This window comes from Pelodiscus sinensis, chromosome 18, assembly GCF_049634645.1.
Source record: "Pelodiscus sinensis isolate JC-2024 chromosome 18, ASM4963464v1, whole genome shotgun sequence".
NCBI lineage: Eukaryota > Metazoa > Chordata > Testudines > Trionychidae > Pelodiscus > Pelodiscus sinensis.
Window position 1 is genome coordinate 557,193 of NC_134728.1, and position 23,647 is coordinate 580,839.

At 65.2% G+C, this 23,647-nt stretch overlaps 1 protein-coding gene across 2 annotated transcripts in view; it reads left to right on the plus strand.

Annotated features, from left to right (window-relative positions):
- VSTM2L (V-set and transmembrane domain containing 2 like) overlaps positions 1-23,647 on the plus strand; it is a 42,802-nt gene that overhangs the window by 13,499 nt on the left and 5,656 nt on the right. For both annotated transcript variants that reach the window (XM_075900797.1, XM_075900796.1), the window contains exons 2-3: positions 20,513-20,682; positions 23,257-23,307. In XM_075900797.1, the coding sequence (XP_075756912.1) occupies positions 20,513-20,682; positions 23,257-23,307 (221 nt within the window). The remainder of the gene's footprint in view (positions 1-20,512; positions 20,683-23,256; positions 23,308-23,647) is intronic.

The window sequence follows — 23,647 nt, forward strand, 5'->3', positions numbered from 1 at the left end:
TGTGGGGAGCCCAGCAGGGGGGTGCAGCACAAGGCTGGCTGTACCCCGTCCCCAGCTGTGGGGAGCCCGGCAGGGGGGTGCAGCACAAGGCTGGCTGTACCCCGTCCCCAGCTGTGGGGGCCCGGCAGGGGGGTGCAGCACAAGGCTGGCTGTACCCCGTCCCCAGCTGTGGGGGGCCCGGCAGGGGGGTGCAGCACAAGGCTGGCTGTACCCCGTCCCCAGCTGTGGGGGCCCGGCAGGGGGGTGCAGCACAAGGCTGGCTGTACCCCGTCCCCAGCTGTGGGGGCCCGGCAGGGGGGTGCAGCACAAGGCTGGCTGTACCCCGTCCCCAGCTGTGGGGGCCTGGCAGGGGGGTGCAGCACAAGGCTGGCGGTACCCCGTCCCCAGCTGTGGGGGCCCGGCAGGGGGGTGCAGCACAAGGCTGGCGGTACCCCGTCCCCAGCTGTGGGGGCCCAGCAGGGGGGTGCAGCACAAGGCTGGCGGTACCCCGTCCCCAGCTGTGGGGGCCCGGCAGGGGGGTGCAGCACAAGGCTGGCTGTACCCCGTCCCCAGCTGTGGGGGCCCGGCAGGGGGGTGCAGCCCTCCCACCTGCTGCTGCACTGCCACTAGCGAAGCTGAAGGAGAGTTCAAAGCCGGAGGTGGCAAAGAGCCCCCCCCCCCCCCGCCACCAGCCAGCAGCAGGTCAGAGGGAGCCCTGCGAAGAGAATCCCTCTCACCGCCCCACCCCGGGAACTGTGGCCCCCTGGAGCCGCCCCACGGGGAGGGGGCACCTCCGCTCTGCGGCAGAGCTGGTGGGTTTTCACGGGGGTTTTATGGACCGGTCCAGGCCAGCTCGTTGGTGCGGCCTGGCCGGGCGCTTACTGACGCCTGGGAGCCCGGCCTCAAGGCAAGGGAGCGCCTGGCTCTGCAGCTGGAGGGTTGTCAAATAATCCCAGCGGGAGACTCCAGCCCCCGGGCGGGTTTGTGCAGGAGGGGGCTGGGCTCTGGTGCCGGGGGGGGGGTGACGGGCTTTCCTGCGGTGAGCTACCGAACCCCCTGTGGGCCCCTGGGCAGACGCCCACCGGGAAGCCTGGGGGGTTACGTGACTGTCCCTCCTGCACTGTCTGCTCCTCTCTAGCCCAGCCATGTACACGGGGGAGGGGTGGCTGGAGGGGATTCGGGGCGGGTTGATTTAAAACCCACGTGCTATAGTCTGAGGCATGTCAGGGCTGCCTAGAGCGTGGGGGGGCTGCCCCTTTTAGCGCCGGGTGTGTAGCACCAGAGGTACCCGCCGGCACTGGGCCTTAGCTCCACTGCACTGCACTGCAAAATGAAAATGTCCCCGGCTCTGGAGCGGGGGGTGGGGGTTCGGGGTGCAGGCTGTTCGGGGAGAGAGGCGGCAGCAGGGGGGTCAGGAGAGAGGCGCCTCTCCAAGGCTGCTGCAGCTCCAGCGGGCACAGCCGGGGGAGGGGGACATGTCCCCTGGTTGGGGCTTATCTGCCCCTTGCGCTCCCCAGCCAGAGGGAGGAATGCGGCAAACGCTGCACTTTCCCCTCGCTCCCTGATGAAGGGGAACAGCTGGCAATGGTCCTGTATGAACGTGGGGGGCACTTCGACCCCCCCGCCCTCCCTAAAGGGTGCCTGGGGGTGGGTGGCTGAGGGCCAGGGCAGCCCCAAATCGGGGGGAGATGCATCCCCAGCCAGCCCCTTCCAACTGCCTGGTGATTCTGTCTCTTTTCTATACGACTTTGTGTCTCCGTACGCATCGGGGGGGGGGGGGAGCTTCACCCCTCCCCCCACAACCAAACCCCGACCTTGCTTTAAGTGAGGAGAAGAGGAAGCTGCCTGCCAAACGGGGCGGTCCTCGCTCGGACCGTTTCAGAGGCGTTCTTGAACAGACGGGCTATGTCGACACAGCTTCTGTGACGGACCGGGCCGTGTCTGGGCACAGCTGAGGGCGTCCGCTCAGGGCGAATCGCTCCAATCCGGGGCTTCTTACAGCCCCCAGACCAGTGACCTCTCCAAACAGGCCACAAACCAGTCCCACAGAGCGCTTCAGCAACCTGCCTGAAGCCTCACAAGCAAAACCCCTCCGACACCCCAGCAATATCCGTGCCCCAGATGGCCCCGGGCCTCATACACAGGTCGGGGGTCCTAGCACCCAATCCCACCTACCCCAAACGAGTTCTGTCCGGTTCCAAGAAACCAGCCACAGATCCCTGGTCAATTTACCCTCTGGCCCTTACCCACAAATCACGCTGGGCCAATCCTTTAGCATCTAACAACTAAAGGTTTATTATCACAAGAAAGAAAAGCCTGAGAGTAAGGTTATTAAAGTACAGTACGTTACATGCACCGAATCTCCCAGTCCTCGATGCAGGCTCTAGCAGAGATGTCACAGCTGCTGGCTTAAGAGTCCTTGTTGCACATCCTAGGATCAGGATGGGTTCACAGGTCTTCCGGGCCTTCGATCCCTGCAATGCTGCCTCTGGGATGAAGTGCTGAGCTGAGAACAAGATGGAGTCCACCACATGGCCTATTTATCCCTCCTTCCTGGTCTCTTCTTGGCTACAGCAGGTCACCTGGCCAGAGGCCAATCTCTGTGTTCCCTGCTGGCAGCTCTCAGATGACACCCCCCATTCTTTAGGTGTGTCCTTGGCCCATCGAGTGCCATTGTCCCACAGGGCCTCGCTAATTAGCATGTCCACAGGCCCGGCCCTGCCCAATGCTCAACCGCATGCAGGGAAATCTTCAGTGTCCATACAAGTACATGCTAACAATTGCACACACAGACATTATACAAACACATGACCAGCGTACATAGAATTAGCAGACAGTGAGCTTCTATTCAGCACCCCACATGGCCCCCCTTTTATACCATTTTTTGGGGCCAGCACCCCCACTTATGGGTGCATCAGTGATCTGGCTGCTCCCCTCAGATTCAGTAACGTGACAGCTTCCCTCTTCCGCAAAGGCCTATGCAAATGAAGCGCAGATCGTTTCTGTGCAAGAACCGTTCGTCCTCATTGTTTCGGGAAGAACGGCTCTTGCGCAAGGGGGGTCTCTGAGCAAAAAGGCGCGGTGTAGATGGTGCCTTTTTGCGCAAAACCCCCTTGCACACAAATGGCTCCTAATTAATGATGCAAACGAAGCACGGCAATATGCTAATCTGCGCTTCATTTGCATAGGCTTTTGTGGAAGAGGGAAGGTGTGTAGACATAGACCGTCTGTTCAAGAACGCCACAGATAAGCTCTCTGCCATGTGGGAGCTAATGCCAGCGCCGTCCGCGGGGGCGGAGGAAGGAAGCACCCCGGGTCTGCGGAACTCGCTGGGCTTTGCACCAGGAGCCTGGGAACTTCCCCGGAGGGTGAGTCTGAGCTGGCGATCAGCTGTGATCAGCTGGGTAGGGCCAGGACTCTCCCCCGAGACTCACATGTGTTGAGCGCCGGCAGCTCCATGTACATCCTGTGGCCCAGAGGGATCTGGCACCTCTGGCTGCTCACCCCACGCCTGCACATGCACCCAGGTCCCTGGGCCCCCCCACACTGCCTGGGGCTGGGGAGATTAACTAAGGGCTTAACACAGAGATGGAGCCAATGGACCGTGACACCGGTCGGCTCAGGGAGAGGTTTGCGTTGCAGCCTGGCTCTGGCTTCACAGGAGGGAGCTGTAGGTTTGTGCGGTCGTAGCAAGATGCGTGTGATTGACAAGAGTTGTTGCTAATGTGTCACGGGGTAGATCAGAGAGTCACAGAATCCTACAACTGGGAGGGACCTTGAGAGACATCGAGTCCAGTCCCCGGCCCTCCCGGCAGGACCAAGCACCGTCTGATCATCCCTGACAGGTGTGTGTCCAACCTGCTCTTCAATATTTTCAGAGATGGAGATTCCACAACCTCCCCAGGCAACTTATTCCAGCGTTTCACCACCCGGACAGGTGGCAAGGTCTTCCTCTTGTCCAACCTAAACCTCCCTTGCAGCAGTTTAAGCCCATTGCTTCTTGTTCTATCCTCAGAGGCCAAGGGGAACAATTTTTCTCCCTTCTCCTTGTGACATCCTTTCAGGTACTTGAAACCCTCTCTCACGTCCCCTCTCAGTCTTCTCTTTTCAAAACTAAACAAGCCCATTTTTTTCAGTCTTCCCTCGTAGCGCGTGTTCTAGGCCTTTAGCCGTTCTTGTTGCTCTTCTCCAATGTCTCCACATCTTTCTTGAACTGCGGTGCCCAGAACTGGACACAAGACTCCAAGTGAGGCCCAACCAGCGCAGAGCAGAGCGGAAGAACAACTTCTCGTGTCTCGCTCACGACTCTCCTGTTCATGGCGCCCAGAATCACGTTTGCTTTTTTTGCAGCTGTGTCCCACTGGTGACTCATTTAGCTTTTGGTCCAGTCTGACCCCGAGATTGTTCACAGGCAAGCTAGAGATCTGGCTAGGTAATTAATGAGTCTTTTGCAAATCAGGACATTGTTAATTGCCCGTCAGTTCGTTAGCCTGTATCCAGGCAGCTTTGTCTGAGCTCCAGCGGGCAGAACCTGTCTTTGCAGGATGGGTCTTGAAGTCCCAACAGAGGCTCCGGGTTTGGTGTCTGTCCCCTGAGGAGACACCACAAAACATTGGCCGTGCATGTCTCCCAAGCTGGCCCCAGCCCGGTGCTCAGATGTGAGGCATGGGCCAGACCCAAAAGCTGGGTTCTGGCTCCTTTGTGCCATGCGGGAACATGTCCCGTTTGGAGGGGCTGCCCGTCTGCTCAGCTGCTCCAGGGGCCGGGGCCTGAGGGGGAGCTGGCAGGGAACGGCCAGGTTTGACGTCCCTCCCAAACATTACGGGGCGGACGGGGGGGCTGTGGAACTGTCCTGTTGCTGGTTTCTGAGTCAAACCAAGGTTTGCTTGGGAATGTTACTCAGTGTAGACAAGGGCTAGCAGAGGAGAAAGTCCAAATCGAACCGCGTCGCTTCCCGCCCCAACGGAATTGCTCTTTGCTCCATTCCTGGCTGGAGTTCTTGCTCGTGAAAACGTTCGAGATTTCAACTTTGCACCCCAATTCGGTGCTCAGGGCTGGGGCCAAGCAGCTCCCAGTCGCGTGGAGCCAATCCTGGGAACGGTGGGGCCGTCAGCAGCCTCCTGGTGCCCTCTGGGCTCCGACACAATCGGGCCTTTGTCTCCACAATCGGTTTGGGCCGGGGCTCTCGGAAGGCTGCTGCTAAGGGCGCCGGCTGTGGGGCTGTAAAACCAGGTGGGCGCTCAGACCCTCGGGGTGGGCACGGCTAAGCGAAGGGCACACCCTGACCCGCCAGTCCCTGGGCCACTGGCAGATCTCAGCCCCAGCCTGCGTCCCTGCTCTCCCAGTTCGGTCCTGGCACTGGCGGGGGACCCAACGGGCTGGGTTTGTTGGGACTCACTGCCCCGCTGGGCCCTTGCACACCCCAAGGGGGGAGTCTCGGAGGCGCAGACCGCGGGTGGTGCCAGGCTCTGCTGATAGCCAGGAACGTGGCCCAGCGCCACTAGGCTGCTATTCTGCGAGGCTCTGCACGCACGGTGACTCCCTTGTCGCTGATTAAACCCGCCCAGCGTGGGACAGAACGGGTCGCCCTGATGCGAAGCGGCTCCGCCTGCTGCTGGCTGTACGCTCACTGGGTCTCACGTCCCCTGGGCGTCTCTCCTGCGTGGGACGGGCCCCCGGGCACTGCTTTGCCATGGTTCTGCACCCTCCTGTCCCCCGGCTCTGGAACCGTGAGCAGCTCACCTCCTGGGGGTCCCTCTGTCCTCACGCCCCTGCCTTCTCGCCTCCTGTGCTTCTGTGGGCGCAGGGGCAGCCCCCCGGGTGAGCTAGCCATAGGGCTGTGTCGAGGGATTCTTCTTCCGCCCTGGCCTTCAGGGCCCCTCTGAGTAGGGTGCCCCCCCCCCGGATCCCTCGCCCCAGCAGGAGTCTGTGCGGTCATGTGGCCCGAAATCCCCCGGGAAGCTGCTCAACTAGCACAATCCTGCAAGTGCCAGCCCGGTTTTTTTCCCTCTTCAGTCTCCCTGGGTTTGTAATTCGCCTGCTGTCGCCCTCAATCTCGGGCAGAGCGGAGGACGCACCGTCCCTTGCTGCAGCCAGTGGCTGGCGGGACCAGGCGGCCTCCCAGCCAGGCCCCCTCCCCTTGGAAAGGAGGTGAGGAAGGTGGGGGCAGAGCAGGGGCGGGGCTGGGACAGAGGAGGAGGCTGGGGCAGGGGGCAGGAAGATCTGGGGTAGGGGAGGAGCATGGGGTGCTGAGTCAGAGAACTTGCCGTCCCACAGGAGGTCAATATTGTCTAGTAGCATGACCGGCACTTCCGCTGCTTGCGGGGCTCTTCGAAGCTAAATCACAGCCCAGAGCACAGAGCCAGGGCTGGCGGCTGCAAACAAACTTTCTGGGACCGCGGGAAACTTGGCCACCCCCACGAGAAGTGGGCATCCAGCTCGCTCGAGTCCTGCCGGGCTACGGACGCTGCCGGCCCAGGGGTGTTCAGCCAGCGCCAAGTCGTGTTCCTCCCCGTCACAGCTGCTCGCTAGCGCTTAGCACCAGCCAGCTGGGCTGCAAGCCCCTGCCTGGTGCATGTCCAGCTGCTTCAAGTGGATTTCCGTGGAAGGGGACCCCGGAGCTGAGCAGTGGCCCACAAGACGCTCCCCCCTCGCGCAGTCTGAAAGCGCGAGACTTGCGCCCACCTCCCAGCCAACAGCATCTGTCCCTCCCAGGGGGGGCCAGGTGGAAGGGGTGGGGTCAGGACCGGGGCAGCTCTGTGTTCTCTGAAGAGACAGGGTGGAGGGGGGAGGCTGGGGCAGCCAGTTCTTAGCACCGCCCAGGCTGCAATGCGCCCCCGTGCCCAGCCCTCAAAGCCACCCGGAGCTCCCTGCATGGGGCTCCAGGGGCGATTTAAAGGGCCCAGGCTGAGGGCCCCACTGTGGCAGTAGTAGGGGGGGCAGCCCCAGGCCCTTTTGAACCGCCGGGCCCTGAGATAACGACACCTTTTCCCCCACCACAGAGAACCACTATCTGTCCCTTTCCACACCATCCCCCTCCCGTCCAGCTGGGATCCGGGATCCAGCCCCCCCACCCCCAGTGGCAGCCTGTGGTGGCGCATCAGGGTCCCCCACCTCCTGCACCCCCATAGTGGCACGGACAGACTCCCCCAGCCAGTAGAACAGAGGGAGTTTATTGCTTCTCCAGGATACAGCACAGCACAGATGTCATCTGGTTACAGGAACTGGGGCTAGGAGGCCTCAGTGCCCCCCTTGAGATGGGGGGTGGCTGGGCCCTACAATCCCAGCCCCCCTCCCTAGCTCCTTCTCCCCTGCTTCCCAGACAGAAGCTACCACTCTCCTCCAGCCCTGCCCCCTTTGTTCCACCCATTCCACCTCCCTTTGTTCCTCTCCCTGGGAGGTAACCGGTCGAACAGGCACCTCCCTGTCCCATCAACTACTCACTGGGCCGTGGTCCAGACAGCAGCCAGTGAGGGTCACCCACAGCCCAAGCCCAGCAACCAGCAAGGTACCAACACTACGTCACACAGCCTGAGACGGCAGCTGGCTGAGAACCCTCCCCCCCTTCCCTCCCACATGGTCCCTAGGGCTCTGCGGGGTGGGAGTGTCTCTTGTGAGGTGCCACGGAGGTGGCTGCATTTTCATCAGTGGCGCGGGAGCCCAGGCCCCGGGGGGCAGGGCCGGCCCTACCATGAGGCAAACTGAGGCGGCCGCCTCAGGTGCCAGACTGTGGGGGGGGGGAGGGGGGCTAGTTCCCAGAGTGTAGAACATTGAGTCTGCTGCTGGTGCGTGTGTAGGTAGCGGAGCGGCCCCGTGGGAGGAGCAGAGCAGGAAGGAGGCAGAATTGAGACCTTGCGAAGTTTTGGTGCAAGCGAGGAGGCCTGGGGGCCTCATTTGAGCGCCCCGCCTCCGGTGCCACAACGTTGTGGGCCTGTCCTGGGGAGCGGAGAGGACTTGATGGGACAGGGACCTGCCAGAGGGCTGCTGAGGGTCGGGGGAGATGTTAGTTGGGGCATGAAAAACTCCCAGGCCGTTTGCCGGAGGAGGTGAGGCAGCCGGGGCAAGCACGCTGCAGGCTGGTCCTTTGCACAAGCTGTGGCTACAGTCGTGACTAGGGCGGCCCAGCTGGGAACAGACGTTCACGGAGCCCTGTGGTTTGGGGGCCGGGCGCTTGCTGCCCTCCGCCGGCGGCGGGTGACCGGTCGTGGTTGGAAAAGGGCTGAGACGCGAAGGTTTGCAGCCGGCGCTTTGATGCGCGCTGCCTTCTTCCCAGCAATGATCTTCCATTTCATGGTGGAAAACCCAACCGAGCCGGTTCGCGGCCGACGGACTCGCGCTGTCGCTGTCGGCTTGTCGCTGCGTTGACACAAAGCCGGGTCCAGCAGTAATTGCCTCAGCCACCGTCGGCAGCTGGGGGAGCGGCTCCCTCTGGCCCCTGCGGCTGAGAAACAGGAACGCCCTTTGCCTTTGAGGCATCTCCGGCGGGCGGCGGCTGCCGTGGGTTCCCCTGCCCAGGTGCGGCTTGCCTTCTGTCCCACAACGCCGTCTCCGGGGGCAGGGCAGGCCCAGGAGTTGGATCGCGGGGTACATGCAGCATAGAGGGGCAGAGCGTGTGACTTTCCAGCCTCCTGCAGCTGGTGGCCGAGTGCACGTGCCAGCTCGGGCTCTGCTCAGGGCTGTGCGTAGCCAGCAGGTCAATGTCACACGCTTGTAGCCTCTTGTGGTTCCCGAGAGGCTCCTTGGGCGCGCTTGGCCAGACCGTTCCCTCCTGGACTGCAACCCAAGACTGACAAACTCCCCTCTCCCCTGGGGCCAGGACATGCCTGGGCCGTCGACCGTTGTTTCTGGGCAACTCGCTCTGCCGCCTCTCCCAGGGACCAGACCCGAGTTGTGGGCACCGCGCTCTGGCAAACCCTGCTCTGGTCCCAGCCGGGCAAGGACCGTCTGGGGCCAGAGCCCTGGCTGGGAATGCAGCATGGAGAGATTGTGCCAGAGGGCAGCCCCTGGGCACTGCGGGCCGTAACGAGCTCTGCTAACGAGCCTCCGGATCCTTTCGCCTCGTGGCGCCGTGAGAGCCTGGGAATGTATCTACCGGTATGCGTTGCTGTGTAGCTGTGGCCAGGCTGGGGGTGTCAGCAAAGCAAAGGGAGGTTGCGAGCGTTGCCCGAGGCATGCCACGAGTCAGGGAGCCCGCGACAGGGGCCCCGGCTGGTCCCGCCCGGATCTCGTTGTCTCCTTTATGCCGCCTGCAGGGCGAGGGGGCACGGCAGCCACCTGGGAGCTGTCTGTGCTCTGCCTGCCCCGCATCCCAAGCCAGGCGCCCAGGGCGGTGGGCGGCCCCAGGAGCGGCTCCTGTCGATTGTTTGCCAGGAACAAGGTGGCGCGCTCTGCCGGCTCCCACGCTGAGCGGCCACCTCGGAGAGCCCCTGCGTTTACCCTGGGCAGCCGAGAGCAGAATGGGCCCTTGCTGCTGTCGATGGGTCCCTGGCCCAGGGCGGCCCCAGGAGCAACGTGGCAAATCGCCTGCAGCCGTCAGGGGGCGCGGAGCCACCCTGGGGGTGCTGGATGTCGGAGGAGCAGGCGGGGCCACGGTCGGGCGAGGTCCCGCTCCCCACACACAATGGTTTTGGGGCCTGGACCCTGCATCCCTCCCTCTCCCCTCAAGCCTTCCGCAAGGAGAGTGGGCCGGTCCTTGTGCTCCCTGGCGTCCCGTCCAGACGAGAGGGACGGGCTGAGGGGCGGCCCTGCAGGGAGACCAGCTAAGCATGGCCCCACCAGCCCCTGCGCCCTGGGCTCGCTGCCAGGCGGGTGGGTGCTGCCCTGCCTGGCCGAGCCAGCGGCTGCCGAGCGGGGCCCGGGGCGGTGGGGAGGCAGCGAGCCGCCTGGCATATCTCAGGTGATGACAGCACCAGGCTGCCCTAGCAGGCGTTTTCAATTCCCTTTATCTGTGTTTCCCCATTGAGCTCATTTTATTTCCCCTGATTTTTGTTTCCTGGGAGATTTATGGACCCTGCTTTTCTCAGTTTATGGCAGGCAGGGGGCTATAAACCATCTGCGCACGGAGCCTGCTCCTGTCCCTCGCGCCGGCTGCTGCTGCGGGAGCGGACGCGATGCCCGGGCCAGCTGAGGGGGCCGAGCGAGGCGCCCAGGGATGGGCAGGACAGGGCCTGGGGAGGTCAGGGCACCGGCTGCCCTCGGAGCACCCCAGGGACGGCAGCACGCCCCCTCTGCCCTGGGGAGAGCGGGGAGAAGGGCCAGCCCCCGCCCGGCACCCTCTGCTTCGCCAGCAGCTCCACTCGGCTCACGAGGCAGAGTCTTGCCCGAGGCTGCAGTGGGCGCATGAGGTTCTGGTGCCAGCACCAGCCAAGCCTGCGGACACCCAGGGCCACAAGGGGCGCATACAGACCCTGGCCGGTCACTGCACTGGCTGTAAGGACCAGCACAAGAGCAGCCAGAGAGGGGCAGACCAAAGGTCCATCCAGCCCCGTATCCTGGCCAGAGCCAGGTGCCCCAGAGGGAGGGAACAGAACAGGGACTCAGCCAGCAGGACGGAGGAATCCCAGGCATTGGTACAGGCTGGGGACTGACTGGCTGAGCAGCAGTTCTGCAGAAAAGGCCCTGGGGGTTCCAGCGGAGGAGAAGCTGGATATGAGTCAGCAGGGGCCCTTGTAGCCAAGAAGGCCAGTGGCGTATTGGGGGGCATTAGGAGGAGCATGGCCAGCAGATCCAGGGAAGTGATTATTCCCTTTATTCGGTCCTGGGGAGGCCACGTCTGGAGGATTGTGTCCAGTTCTGGGCCCCCCCAATAGAAAGGACGTGGGCGCATTGGAGAGGGGCCAGCGGAGGGCGACTGTCACGGCTCACAGGTGGTGCCCACACGTGGCCCCTCAGCTCCTGGGCAGATCCCCCCGCTAGTGCGGCAGCCCCTTCTCGGGGAGCCCCCCCCCAGCGGCAGTGAGACGGCCCTTTCCCAGGGGTCTGCTCCAGTGCAGTGACCCTCTCTTGGGGGGCCCCCCTCTCACCTGAGGGGTCTGCCCCTCTGCCTCCAGGATGGTGCCTCTCAGGGTCTTCTGCCACCTGTCTCCACCATGAGCCTCTTTGGGGGGTCCCCCTCCTGGCCCCCGGGGCCTCCACCCCCAGAGGGATAGCGCCCCCCTGTTCTCTAGACCAGAGCGACTCAGCCAGCACCAAACAGGAGGGGCTATTAAGCTTTGAACAGCAGCGGGTCCCTCCGGCCAGTCGGCCTGGCCCCCAGCCCCACGCCAGCCTCCCCTGCAGCCGGCTGAGTCCTGCCTGCCCTGCTCTCAGCCCCCCAAAAACCAGCCCCCGTCTCCCAGCAGAGCCTCCAGGATTCCCCGCAACAGCCCCTCCCCCGTCCAGTGTCTTCTCCCCAGGTAACAGGGTCACTGGGCCCCTCTTCTCCGCCCCCTCCCCGCCTGGCCATTCTGGGGTTAGAGTCACATGCACCAGGACGGCAGCACAACCAGCAATGCCAAATGCTAATCTAGCCTGGGAACTGCCCCCGCGTGCAGCGAGCCAGCGTGGCCGGAGCAGGCCTGTCACGGAGCCGAGGGGCCAGAGTTCCCCGCCCGCTGTAACTGGGTTTCCGACCAGCTGCGAGACCCGAGCAGAGCGTCAGTGCGCCGGTCCGCGTGAGCGCGGGGCCCTTCCCAGCCCTCGCCTCAGACCCCACAGGGATGTCCCTGATGATCCCAGAGGCGGGAAGCAATGGCCTCAGGGGCATTTCCATGAAATGCTCGGCCTTTTCTCCCCCTGCCCGTGCGTGGGGTGTTTGGGGCGCTGGTGGGCACCGCAGGTTCAGTGCCACCTGGGGGGCTGCTGGCGGACGCAGAGCCCGCCCTGCGAGCCTGTGAAAGCCCTCGCCCCCAAACCGCTTAGCCCTTCACTGGCCAGGCCCCAGCTCCCTGCCAGTAGCCAGCTCCACTGAACCTGACACTGAGCGGAGCCCAGAGCATCAGAACCCACCTTGCGGCCATGGCTGATTTCGCCTTTGACAGCAGCCCCGTGAGGAGATGTTCCTGCCCTCTGCTTCCTCAGCCACAGGGGGGTGTGAGAGAGAGCGAGCGAGCAAGGTGAATGCTGCAAGCCCATATTCCAATGTTTGACTTGGAGGAGTTTGAGTTTGTGCCCAGTGCTGTTTCCTGTTGCATGAATGGAAATTCCTCCAGACGCTCTGGCTGCAGTTCCCCCCCCCCGTTCCCCCGAGGAGTCATTCTTCCACTCCGCTCTGTGCTGATTGGACCTCAGCTGGAGGGATGTGCCCAGGTCTGGGCCCCACATTTCAGGAAAGATGTGGAGAAGTTGGCGAGGGTCAGAGAAGAGCAACACGAATGATGAAAGGTCTAGAGAACAGGAGCTGTGAGGGAGGCTGAAAGAACCGGGCTTGGTTAGTTGGGAAAGGAGAAGACTGAGAGGGGACAGGAGAGCGGTTTCGAGGTCCCTTCCCATCCTGGTGTTCTATGTTTTGAGCCTTTAGCTTTTCATCGGGGGGCCGGCTGTGCTGTTCGGTAACCCGCGAGGACCAGCGCCTTTGTACATGAGCACGGAGTCGGGAGCCACGCTTTGGCTGGGCAGTGCTCACACACTCGTCCCCCATCGGTTACGCCAATCCACAGCAGGTGGAAATACGTGTGAATTCCCCGTAGCCACCCAACCGGCCAGGCGACGCGGCTGCCTAACAGGAGAGAGGGCTGCGTGTGTGAAATCGGCCTGCCGCTTCCTGGGAATAGCCAGGCCTAAGCCGGTGTCCGTGCGGTGCTCTGTTTCCCGTTGTGTTTCCTGGGCACCCGGCTCCATCCCCGTGGCTGCAGGATCCCGACCCCACGCACCCGCTGACCTATTGGTGCACAGCAGGGAGCTGTGAGTAGATGGATCGTTTGGGCCTAATCGATTTTTATTACTTTGTTCCCCCCTCCCCGAAGTGCCCCCAAATACCCAGCTAACTGGGGGCCCTGCCTCCTGCCGAGAACCATCTGTCATTCCCTGGGCTCTGCCTGCACCGGTTCCCATGGAGCGTGGCTAGATCACATATCACCTCCCGTATCTCCGTGTCCTCTGCCACGGCGCCTTCACCCCAAATTTCTCGCTCTGTCCATGGCCCGATTGCTTATCGCACCTCCGTGCCATTGCACGGCCGTTCTGTGACTCCCGGTCGCAGCGGGCATGCACCGTGGCGCGCTGCCTATCGCTCAGCCGGACGAGCACGCCCTCTCCATCTGGGGCAGAAAAACCTTGACGTGCCGGGATCTGGGCGGAGCGCCACTTAGCCAACGGGGAGGGGGCAGCGAAGCCGGAGCAGCCAGCCCCCGTCCAGTCCCTGGGCAGCAGGCTCCCGGGTGGTGCTAGGCGCTGCGTGTAATTGCGATGGGGTCGATGGGGTGCGCCGCAAGGGTCTGCGTGAAAGACGATTATCTCGAGCCGTTAGCAGCAGTTCGACGTGGGCGTCACGTTCCCGGGTAATGTGAGAAACGGAAAGCACCAACCACGTGAATTTCTCCTCCCCCGTGTGCTGGGCAGGGGCGCCTGCTCTTCTGAAATCGCCCCAGAAGGCGGCAACGGGGCTCGAGCGAGGCTGGGCTTGTGCGTAATGAAATGTGAGCACGGGTGCGGTCTCCGGCGCAGCCTGGATACCTCTGGCTGTGGCGCGCCAGCCATTGCCCGGAGCCGGCTGTGGAACAGGACGGACTTTACAGGGACACACTGTTGTTCTGCCTTTCCTCATGCACCAGTGACGCTAGGGACGTCAGCAGCGCTGAGGCTAGTGGCGTGTGACGTCGCTGCTGCGCTGATGCCATTTCCAGAAGGCCTGGAAAATGTGGCAGCTATTTGATATGTTCCAGAAGGACAGGCAGTGGGCTTGGTCTGTGTTTTCAGAATAGTGCACGTGCAACACGTGCATGCACACTTTGGCACGTGTGTGCGTGCGACGGAGCCCGGAGCCCGGAGGCTGGTGTGAGCACCTGGCTAAGCGCGGTGGTTTATGATCGTGCTGTACCTGTCTGTTACCTGCCTATGGACATGAGCTGGCAACCGTGGCTGTGCATTTGCACGCACAAGTCAGCGTGTAAGTACCCGCCCGGGGGCTTGGGGCGTGAGCAGCAGCTGCAGGCTGTCCGGGCTGCCCGGCGGGTAGCGAGCCTCGGCCATTTGCCGGCTGCGTGTGCAGCCCCGCGACCCCCGCCAGGCTGTGCTTTCCCCAGAGGCCAGGCCGCAGCCTGCACTTGTGATGGTATTAATTGCCATGGCAACGGGGTATGAGCTAATGAGCAGACAGGTGCCTTGGTTCCGAGGCGGGGGAGGCGGAAGCTCTGGGGCAGGTGCAGCCAGGTGGCTTGTCGCTGGCGGGGGGGGGGGGGTGAGTGGCCCCTGCCCGCTGTGGGGGGAGCCGGGGTGCTCTCCTGTGCATGGCGACCCCCCACTCTTGTTCTGGGCCATGCAGCTGCCACGCCGGCCTGCCTCCCCCCGCTGTGCTGGGGCTGCTGGCCCATGGCGCTTTGCAGCCCAGGGGGTGCTGGGGATTCTCCCTGTGAGGCGTCCATCATGGGTGGCTGGGGGGAGCAGGGATGGCGTCGCCATGGCAGCGAGGCTAGACCCAGTCCGTTCACTGGGGGCTTCACACGGCCCCAGAGGTGCATGGGGCTGACCCAGTGCAGCCTTGGCCAGTGCCATCTGCTCCTCAGCTGGCCGCGGGGGTCCCGCTCACCCCTCCCCCCAGCCGATTACGGGGGATGGGCTGCAAGGCCTTGGGCTGGTAGAAACCCCCCGAAAGCAGGGGCGACTCTGCAGTTTCTGCTTCTCTGCTCTGGGGCCACTTAAAGGAAGGGCTGGGGGTGCGGGCCCCAGGGACTCCGAGACGCTCCGGGGAGGAGGTCTGTGGCCCGCGGGCAGGGAAGTGGCCCTGGACGCTTAGCGCTGGTTTCAGACCTTCCCCTCTGTGACGGCGCGTTGGGGTTTTCCCATCTCCTGCACCCCCGTAATGGCACGGACAGACTCCACCAGCCAGTCGAACAGAGGGAGTTTATTGCCTCTCCAGGATACAGCCCAGCACAGATGTAATCTGGTTACAGGGCAGGCCTAGGATGCCTCAGCCCCCCTTGAGATGGGGGAGACTGGGCCCCTAAATCCCAGCCCCTTCCCCTAGGCTGTCTCCTCCATACTCCCAGACAGAAACTAACTAACTCTCTTCCAGCCCTGCCCCCAGCCAGGGCTCCACTCCCCTTCTTCCCATTGTTCCGCTCCCTGGGAGATAACTGGCCAGACAGGTTCAAAGCCCCCTTGCATAATGACTCACCCCTGCCCTGCTGGGCCGTGCTACAGACAGCAGCCAGTGGAGGTCACTCACAACCCACTGCCCAGCATAGCCACCAGCAAGGTACCCCCCCACTACATCACACCCTCCCAGCCAGCACCTGAAGCTGGCGCAGTGCCAGGCCGGTGGGGCCGAGCGTCACGAGAATCCCAGTGCGCGCAGGGAGGAGGTGGCTGTCCCTGGAACATCCCCCCCATGGCTTGGGGGAGGCTTGGTCCCAAAGGCCTGGCTTTCCCGGGCACCGAGCCCAGCCTTGCGGCCAATTGTTGAACAGGTCTCGGCTTGCCTGCAGGGCGAGTTCACCGCCCATGTTGGGCCTGGCCCGGGGCAGGTTTGTAGCAGCCCCAGGGTGCTGCTCCCAGGTGCTGGTGCCTCATGAGCCCCGCAGCAATGGAGAAGCAGCTGCTGGCCCTGGCAGGGAGCGGACGGTCGGCTTTGCCGAGGGTGATCTCAGCCGGGCGTGCGCACTTGATGTAGCAGATACAACCGTCGCCTGGCCCCTAGGAAACACACCGGGCCTTCGCGGGCCAGCGCCTCCAGGTCCAGGAGCCCCGCTCAGCCGGTCCCCTTCGGCCTTTGCTCCTCCAGCCCGCGCTGTGTTGTCCCAGAGGGAGCCAGGATTGGTGGCAAACACAAATCCTTCCTAAGCCCTTGGGCTGCGTGGAGGCAGAGGCTGCTGGCGCCAGAGCCTGGTGGTTGCTGCTCGCTGTGCGTCCGGCTCCTTGCTCGCGGTACGTCCTGGCTCCTTGCTCACGGTGCGTCCCGGCTCCTTGCTTGCAGTGCATCCCGGCTCCTTGCTCGCGGTGCGTCCCGGCTCCTTGCTCGCGGTGCATCCTGGCTCCTTGCTCGCGGTGCATCCTGGCTCCTTGCTCACGGTGCGTCCCGGCTCCTTGCTCGCGGTGCATCCCGGCTCCTTGCTCGCGGTGCGTCCCGGCTCCTTGCTCGCGGTGCATCCTGGCTCCTTGCTCACGGTGCGTCCCGGCTCCTTGCTCGCGGTGCATCCCGGCTCCTTGCTCGCGGTGCGTCCCGGCTCCTTGCTCGCGGTGCGTCCTGGCTCCTTGCTCGCGGTGCGTCCCGGCTCCTTGCTCGCGGTGCATCCTGGCTCCTTGCTCGCGGTGCATCCTGGCTCCTTGCTCGCGGTGCGTCCTGGCTCCTTGCTCATGGTGCGTCCCGGCTCCTTGCTCGCGGTGCATCCCGGCTCCTTGCTCATGGTGCGTCCCGGCTCCTTGCTCGCGGTGCGTCCGGCTCCTTGCTCGCGGTGCGTCCTGGCTCCTTGCTCATGGTGCGTCCGGCTCCTTGCTCGCGGTGCGTCCCGGCTCCTTGCTCACGGTGCGTCCCGGCTCCTTGCTCGCGGTGCGTCCTGGCTCCTTGCTCGCGGTGCGTCCCGGCTCCTTGCTCACGGTGCGTCCCGGCTCCTTGCTCGCGGTGCGTCCCGGCTCCTTGCTCACGGTGCGTCCCGACTCCTTGCTCACGGTGCGTCCTGGCTCCTTGCTCGCGGTGCGTCCCGGCTCCTTGCTTGTGGTGCGTCCTGGCTCCTTGCTCACGGTGCGTCCCGGCTCCTTGCTCATGGTGCGTCCCGGCTCCTTGCTCGCGGTGCGTCCCGGCTCCTTGCTCGCGGTGCGTCCCGGCTCCTTGCTCGTGGTGCGTCCCGGCTCCTTGCTCGCGGTGCGTCCCGGCTCCTTGCTCGTGGTGCGTCCCGGCTCCTTGCTCGCGGTGCGTCCCGGCTCCTTGCTCATGGTGCGTCCTGGCTCCTTGCTCGTGGTGCGTCCCGGCTCCTTGCTCGCGGTGCGTCCTTGCTCGCGGTGCGTCCCGGCTCCTTGCTCATGGTGCGTCCCGGCTCCTTGCTCGTGGTGCGTCCCGGCTCCTTGCTCGCGGTGCGTCCCGGCTCCTTGCTCGCGGTGCGTCCCGGCTCCTTGCTCGCGGTGCGTCCTGGCTCCTTGCTCGCAGTGCATCCCGGCTCCTTGCTCGCGGTGCGTCCCGGCTCCTTGCTCGCAGTGCATCCCGGCTCCTTGCTCGCGGTGCGTCCCGGCTCCTTGCTCGTGGTGCGTCCCGGCTCCTTGCTCGCGGGCTCACGGGAATAAGCTGCGTTATGGCCGTAAGCCTCTGAAGCCACAGACATTGTAACGGATGCAGCCATGGGGGTGCCGGGCCTCTCTGACCCTGCTGGCTGCTGGCCCCTTGCCTCCCCCTCAGCATGTGGGGGTGTGACCCTTTCTCCCCCTCCCCCGCATTGCCCTTGCTGTCACATCTACTGGGAGTCTCTGCTCCATTCTCCTGGCGGGGGAGGGGAGCGGGCAATAGCAACCTCTGCATTGGGCTGACGTGTCCCCCAAGTCCCAGCCCGTGTGCGCCTCCCCGGCTGCCCCTCGTTGCTGTCCTCTGAGCGTAGCCCCCTGTGACGTAGTGGGGGGACCTTGTTGGGGCTGTGGGCGACCTCTGCTGTCTGTAGCACGACCCAGCAGGGCAGGGGGTGAGTCATTATGCAAAGGGGGCTCCAAACCTGTCTGACCAGCTACCCCCCATGGAGAGGAACAAAGGAAGGTGGATGCTGCCCTGGCTGGGGGCAGGGCTGGAGGAGAGTTGGTTGGTCTCTGGCTGGTATCATGGAGGAAGCAGCCTAGGCAACAGGCTGGGATTTAGGAGCCCAGACCCCCCCCCCCAATATCTAGGGGGGGCTGAGGCATCCTAGGCCTGCCCTGTAACCTGATGACATCTGTGCTGTATCCTGGAGAAGCAATAAACTCCCTCTGTTCTACTGGCTGGTGGAGTCTGTCCATGCAACTATGGGGGTGCAGGAGATGGGGGAACCCCAACACGTCATCACACCCCCATGGCTGAAGCAGAGCCCAGGGTCTGTCACTGGCCCGCCGGGAAGCAAACGGCCCGCTCAGCCAGCGCCCCTGGGGCCTGTCACCCCAAGAATCCCCCCCCCCGAGGTGCCTGCCGGGGTGCAGGCAGGGGGGCTGGCTGTGATTCAGTTGGGCTCCCTGCTCCCCTCCAGGCCAGACTCCCGCTGGAACGGGAGGGGGTGGGCAGCCGGGGTGGGCGTTCAGGACCAGCGCTGCAGGGGCTCTCGGCCAGCCACCGGCCTTCGCACGCCCCCGGGGGGCAGGGGATCAGGGCTCTGTGGGACCCCGCTGGGCTTGTCGCTGGGGGCTCAGGGCAAATAGCACAGGGGGGCTGTGGGGATCGCAGCTCCCCCTGGCGTGCTGGGCTCGGGGGTGGGCCAGAGTCGGTGCCAGGCACAGGCTGCAGAGCGGGCTAGCGCTCTCTTCCCTGGGAGGGCCCCGTGAGCAAAGCTTCCAAGGGGGGGGCCTTGCACCCCCACTGCCAGGGGAAGCCGCCCCGGCGGGCTGCCACGTGCCCATGCCGTGCTGTATAAGGGGGAGGGGAACGCCCAGGCGCTGCTGTGTGCCTTGCGGAGGTACAGCCATGCTGCTCATGCCCGGACAAAGGCAAATTCAGCCGCTGGCCCTGGGCCTCAGGAACCTGCCTCTGAACCCAGCCCGAGCGTTCCCACTGTGTGATCTTGGGCCAGCCGCTCAGCCGCTGGGCCTCAGTCTTCACATCTGGCAACTGGGGATCACAACACCACCGCTGGACTAGCCGGGGGCTCGCAGGGCGGACGTGCCGGGGGCCCTACCCGGGCTGGGCCAGCAGGGGGCCCGGCCGGCCGGGAGAGAGGAGCGACGGCGAGGCCCCTGGCCAATGCCAGTGGTGGAAGGGGAGGAATGCTGCAGGCTGGGGGCGTATGGAAGCCCAGGGCTGGCACTCCCAGCAGGCTGCGGGCCAGGATGCCGGTGCACTGTCCGGGCAGGGCAGAGGGGTCGCATGGCGCCCGGGACTGTGACGTAGTGGGGGTACCTGGCTGGTTTCTATGCTGCTGGCTCTGGGGTAACCCCACTGGCTGCCGTGGGTACCACGACCCAGCAAAACAGGATGAGTCACTATGCAAACCAGTATGGCCAGACACCCCCCATGGAGAGGAACAAAGGAAGGTGGATGCTGCCCTGGCTGGGGGGCAGGGCTGGAAGGGAGTTAGTTAGTTGCTGGCTGTCTGGGAGCATGGAGGAGACAGCCTAGGGAAAGGGGCTGGAGTTTAGGGGCCCAGTCTCCCCCAACTCAAGGGGGCCTGAGGCATCCTAGCCCAGCTCTGGGACCAGACTACATCTGTGCTGCGCTGTATCCTGGAGAGGCAATAAACTTCCTCTATTCCACCGGCTGGTGCCGTCTGTTTGTGCCATTTTGGGGTGCAGGAGACGGGGGACCCCCAACGCGCCGTCACACCCGGGCAACTGGGGATCCGGGGCCCATGAGCAGGAAGCTGGCACCCCGGCGGCTGGCAGAGAAACCCGATTGGGCGCTTGATAGGAAAGCGAGAGCTCGCTGGGGGGTGGTTGCCTGCACAGGCCAGCCGGGGCTTTCATCCTCTCCATGCGGCCAGCTCGACTCGCCCGGTGCTTCCTCCCGCCTGGGGTTCACACATGCCCAGGGCTTGGCTGTAGGGCAGCCCCTGGACCCCGGGCTGTGGCCTTTGCGAGTCTCTGTGTCGGGGGCCCCGCAGCGGACGGGGCGGCGTGGGGGGAGGCCTCCGGGAACTCGGCCAGGAGCCGGGGATGTGTGCTAAGCCCCGTAGGCCATGGCTCCCCCGGCGCCAGTGGAGTACAGGCGAGCGCTAAGTCTGGGATTTCCATGCGTCCAGAGGGAGGGCGCGATTTTAAAGGCGTTAACGTTTCTGTCTGGGCTGAGGCTAACTCCGTTTCCAGCCTGGATCAGCCCCCCCCCCCCCCCCCCAAGGAACCTGCAGGGAAGCGGCGCCCGTGGCCCTAAAGGAATTAGCCTGAGCCCAATGGCAGAGTGGGGAGAAGCCGGAGGGGGGGGGGGGCATAGGGGGCAGGCGGGAGGATAGCGCTGGGGCTCTTGGCAGCTGGAGGGTCAGCAAAGAGCCAGGCTGGTAAAGCAGGCTGCGCAAGGCGGGTGGGTTAGGGCCGGGCTGGGGCCTGCTGGCGCGGCGGAGCCATGGAGGTTCAAAGGGGGCACCACTCCAGTGACACCCCCCCCCCCCCACAAGCAGGCGGAGCAGGCAGAGCCGTGGCAGAGGGGCAGGGCACGGTGCCGAGGGGCTGGCGGAGGTCTGGCCAGCTGAGGGAGCTGTGCCCTGCCGTCCCTAACAAGGAGCTGGCTCCCCCCGTCTCTCCTCTGCAGCCCTCTTCACAGAGACCCCGCACGACATGACGGCCCACGCCGGGGAGGACGTGGAGATGGCCTGCTCCTTCCGAGGCAGCGGCTCCCCCTCCTACTCGCTGGAGATCCAGTGGTGGTACGTTCGCAATCACCGCGACTGGACAGACAAGCAGACGTGGGCTTCGAACCAGGTACACGCCCTGGGATCGGGCCCTGGCACACGCCCTGGGATCGGCCCTGGTACGCGCCCTGGGATCGGGCCCTGGTACGCGCCCTGGGATCGGGCCCTGGCACACGCCCTGGGATCGGCCCTGGTACGCGCCCTGGGATCGGCCCTGGTACGCGCCCTGGGATCGGGCCTGGTACGCGCCCTGGGATCGGCCCTGGTACGCGCCCTGGGATCGGCCCTGGTACGTGCCCTGGGATCAGGCCCTGGTACGCGCCCTGGGATCAGGCCCTGGCACGCGCCCTGGGATCGGACCCTGTTACGCGCCCTGGGATCAGGCCCTGGTACGCGCCCTGGGATCGGACCCTGTTACGCGCCCTGGGATCGGACCCTGGTACGCGCCCTGGGATCGGGCCCTGGTACGCGCCCTGGGATCGGGCCCTGGTACGCGCCCTGGGATCGGCCTTTGGCACGCGCCCTGGGATCGGCCTTGGCACGCGCCCTGGGATTGGACCCTGTTACGCGCCCTGGGATCAGGCCCTGGCACGCGCCCTGGGATCGGACCCTGTTACGCGCCCTGGGATCAGGCCCTGGCACGCGCCCTGGGATCGGACCCTGTTACGCGCCCTGGGATCAGGCCCTGGTACGCGCCCTGGGATCAGGCCCTGGTACGTGCCCTGGGATCAGCCCTGTGCTTTGGGGGCCTTTCTCTTTGTCAGGCCAGGCTGGGGGGAGGGTCCTGCCCATGCTGGTGCTGGCACCCCCAGGCCGTGAGGCCGCCCCCGGCAGCAGCCAGGCAGCGTGTCCCCGGTTGGCTGGCGTCTCTCCGATGGGCCATTTGATGATTGTTTGCCCCAGGGGAGGGGGGGGGGGGGTGTCTCCAACGCGGGGACTTGATCCCAGGGACCCTGCCGGGCACTGAGGGTGCTGAGCTCCTGGAGGAGGAGCCAGAGCCAAGCTGGGTCTGTTCCTTCCTTAGTCTGCGCTGTCCCCTGCCCCCGGCTCCCTCGCAGGCCTGGCAAACGGCTGTCTCCAGCCCCTGCCTGTTCACACAGAGATAAGGGCGCACAATGGCCTGGCAGCGCTGGGATCGTGCTGCGGCTGCGGCAGCGTCGCGCTGGCAGTGCCCGGCTCGGGTGCCGCCAGACACTGAGAGGTGGTGGGAAGGGCTGTCACCCTGGCATCGCGCCAGGCCGGGCAGGGGAGCGGGCGTGGAGAACGCGGATGCCGGCGGCAGAGCCCGAGCGCTGGAGGGGACCCGCTGCCCTGGGCCCGGCCTTTCCGAGGCACTGAGCAGGCACTGGGGGGAGCTGAGCGCGCCGGGGGGGGCGGGTCCTGCCGTCACCAAAACCTCAGGCTCCACCCTGGCTCCAGCCAGGAGCCTTTGCCCCTCCGGCGGGGCGTCTCTGAGCCCTCGCTGGCCCCTCTGCTCCCCTTCCGCCACCGCCCGGACCCCGGCCTCCCCGGGCCACCCGCTCAGCTGCAGCCCAGACCCGCCGGATGCCGCCGTGTCCTGGGGCCCAGTGACCCCCTTGCCCCAGCGCACACAGGAGTGCGGCCCCCCCGCCACCGGCATTTCCCGCCGCCCAGGCTGTCCCCGGGCGCTGCCCCAGCCCGCCCTGCGCCGCTGCTCTGGCCCCTTCCTTCGGCGTTCGCCCTCCGCTCTGTCACCGTCTGCCTGGCGCGGACGGGCCCGGACTGGCTGCAGCGCCCAGGCCTGCTCGCGGCCGCGCCACCGGCCTGGGCCCCGGCAGCCCCAGGGCGTCCTCCTGCATCGCAGCCTGCCCACTCTCCCGCCGGAGCAGCCGGAGCCAGCGGGCCGGCCTGGCGCTGTCTCCGGCCGCGTCCTTCCGGGCCGAGGGGCTGAAACTGGATTGATCTTTGCTCCGCCCTGCCGTGCTGGAAGGGTCACACGCAGCAGCACGTTCGATGCCCGACCCCATAGCCCCGCTGTCCCAGCCCCCCACCCCCGCCATAGCCCCCGCTGTCCCAGCCCCCCACCCCCGCCATAGCTCCCCCTCTCCCAGCCCCCCCACGCCCGCCATAGCCCCCCCACCCCCGCCATAGCTCCCACTCTCCCAGCCCCCCACGCCCGCCATAGCCCCCCGCTGTCCCAGCCCCCCCACGCCCGCCATAGCCCCCGCTGTCCCAGCCCCCCCACCCCCGCCATAGCCCCCCGCTCTCCCAGCCCCCCACGCCCACCATAGCCCCCCGTTCTCCTATCCCCCCATCCCCTCCATAAACCCTCCCACTCTCCCAGCCCCCCCACGCCCGCCATAGCCCCTGCTGTTCCAGACTCCCCATGCCCCCATAAATCTGCACTCTCCTAGCCCCCCCATGCCTGCCATAGCCCCCCGCAGTCCCAGGCCCCCCATGCCTGCTATAGCCCCCCGTTCTCCTATCCCCCCATCCCCTCCATAAACCCTCCCGCTCTCCCAGGCCCCCCATAATCTGCCCTCTCTCCCAGCCTCCCCACGCCCCCCATAACCCCATCCCCATGCCCACCCGCTTTTGAAGCCTCCACTGTGGGCTGAGGTGTGAATTGGCCGATGAGTTTCTCCCCCGCCAGCGCTAATGGTCTCTCCTCCCTCCCCCACAGCTGGACTCCTCGCCGCAGGGCGAAGCTGGGAAGGACGCAACGAAAATCAGCGTGAGTTCGGGGCCGGGGGGGGGGGGGGCGAGGGCCCTGCCAAGCCCGCGTGGGCTAGGAAGCGACTTTCGGGACAAGCGCCTGCCCCGGGCTGGGGGCCGCTCCGCGCTCAAGGCGTCTCCAGCCAGCCTGGGAGCTCTCTAAAGGGTCCAGTCCGGCAGGGGCTCCTGGCAGGGATGTGAAAGCCCCATTTTACTTGGGTAACTGGCTGAACAATGTTGAAGTGGTTGACTGATTAAATGGGGGGTTGGGGGGTGTTAACTGGCACTGGTTAGCCTCACATCAGAGCGGCCAGCCGGGGTCAGCCCAAAGGCCCACCCAGCCCAGCGTCCTGTCTGCC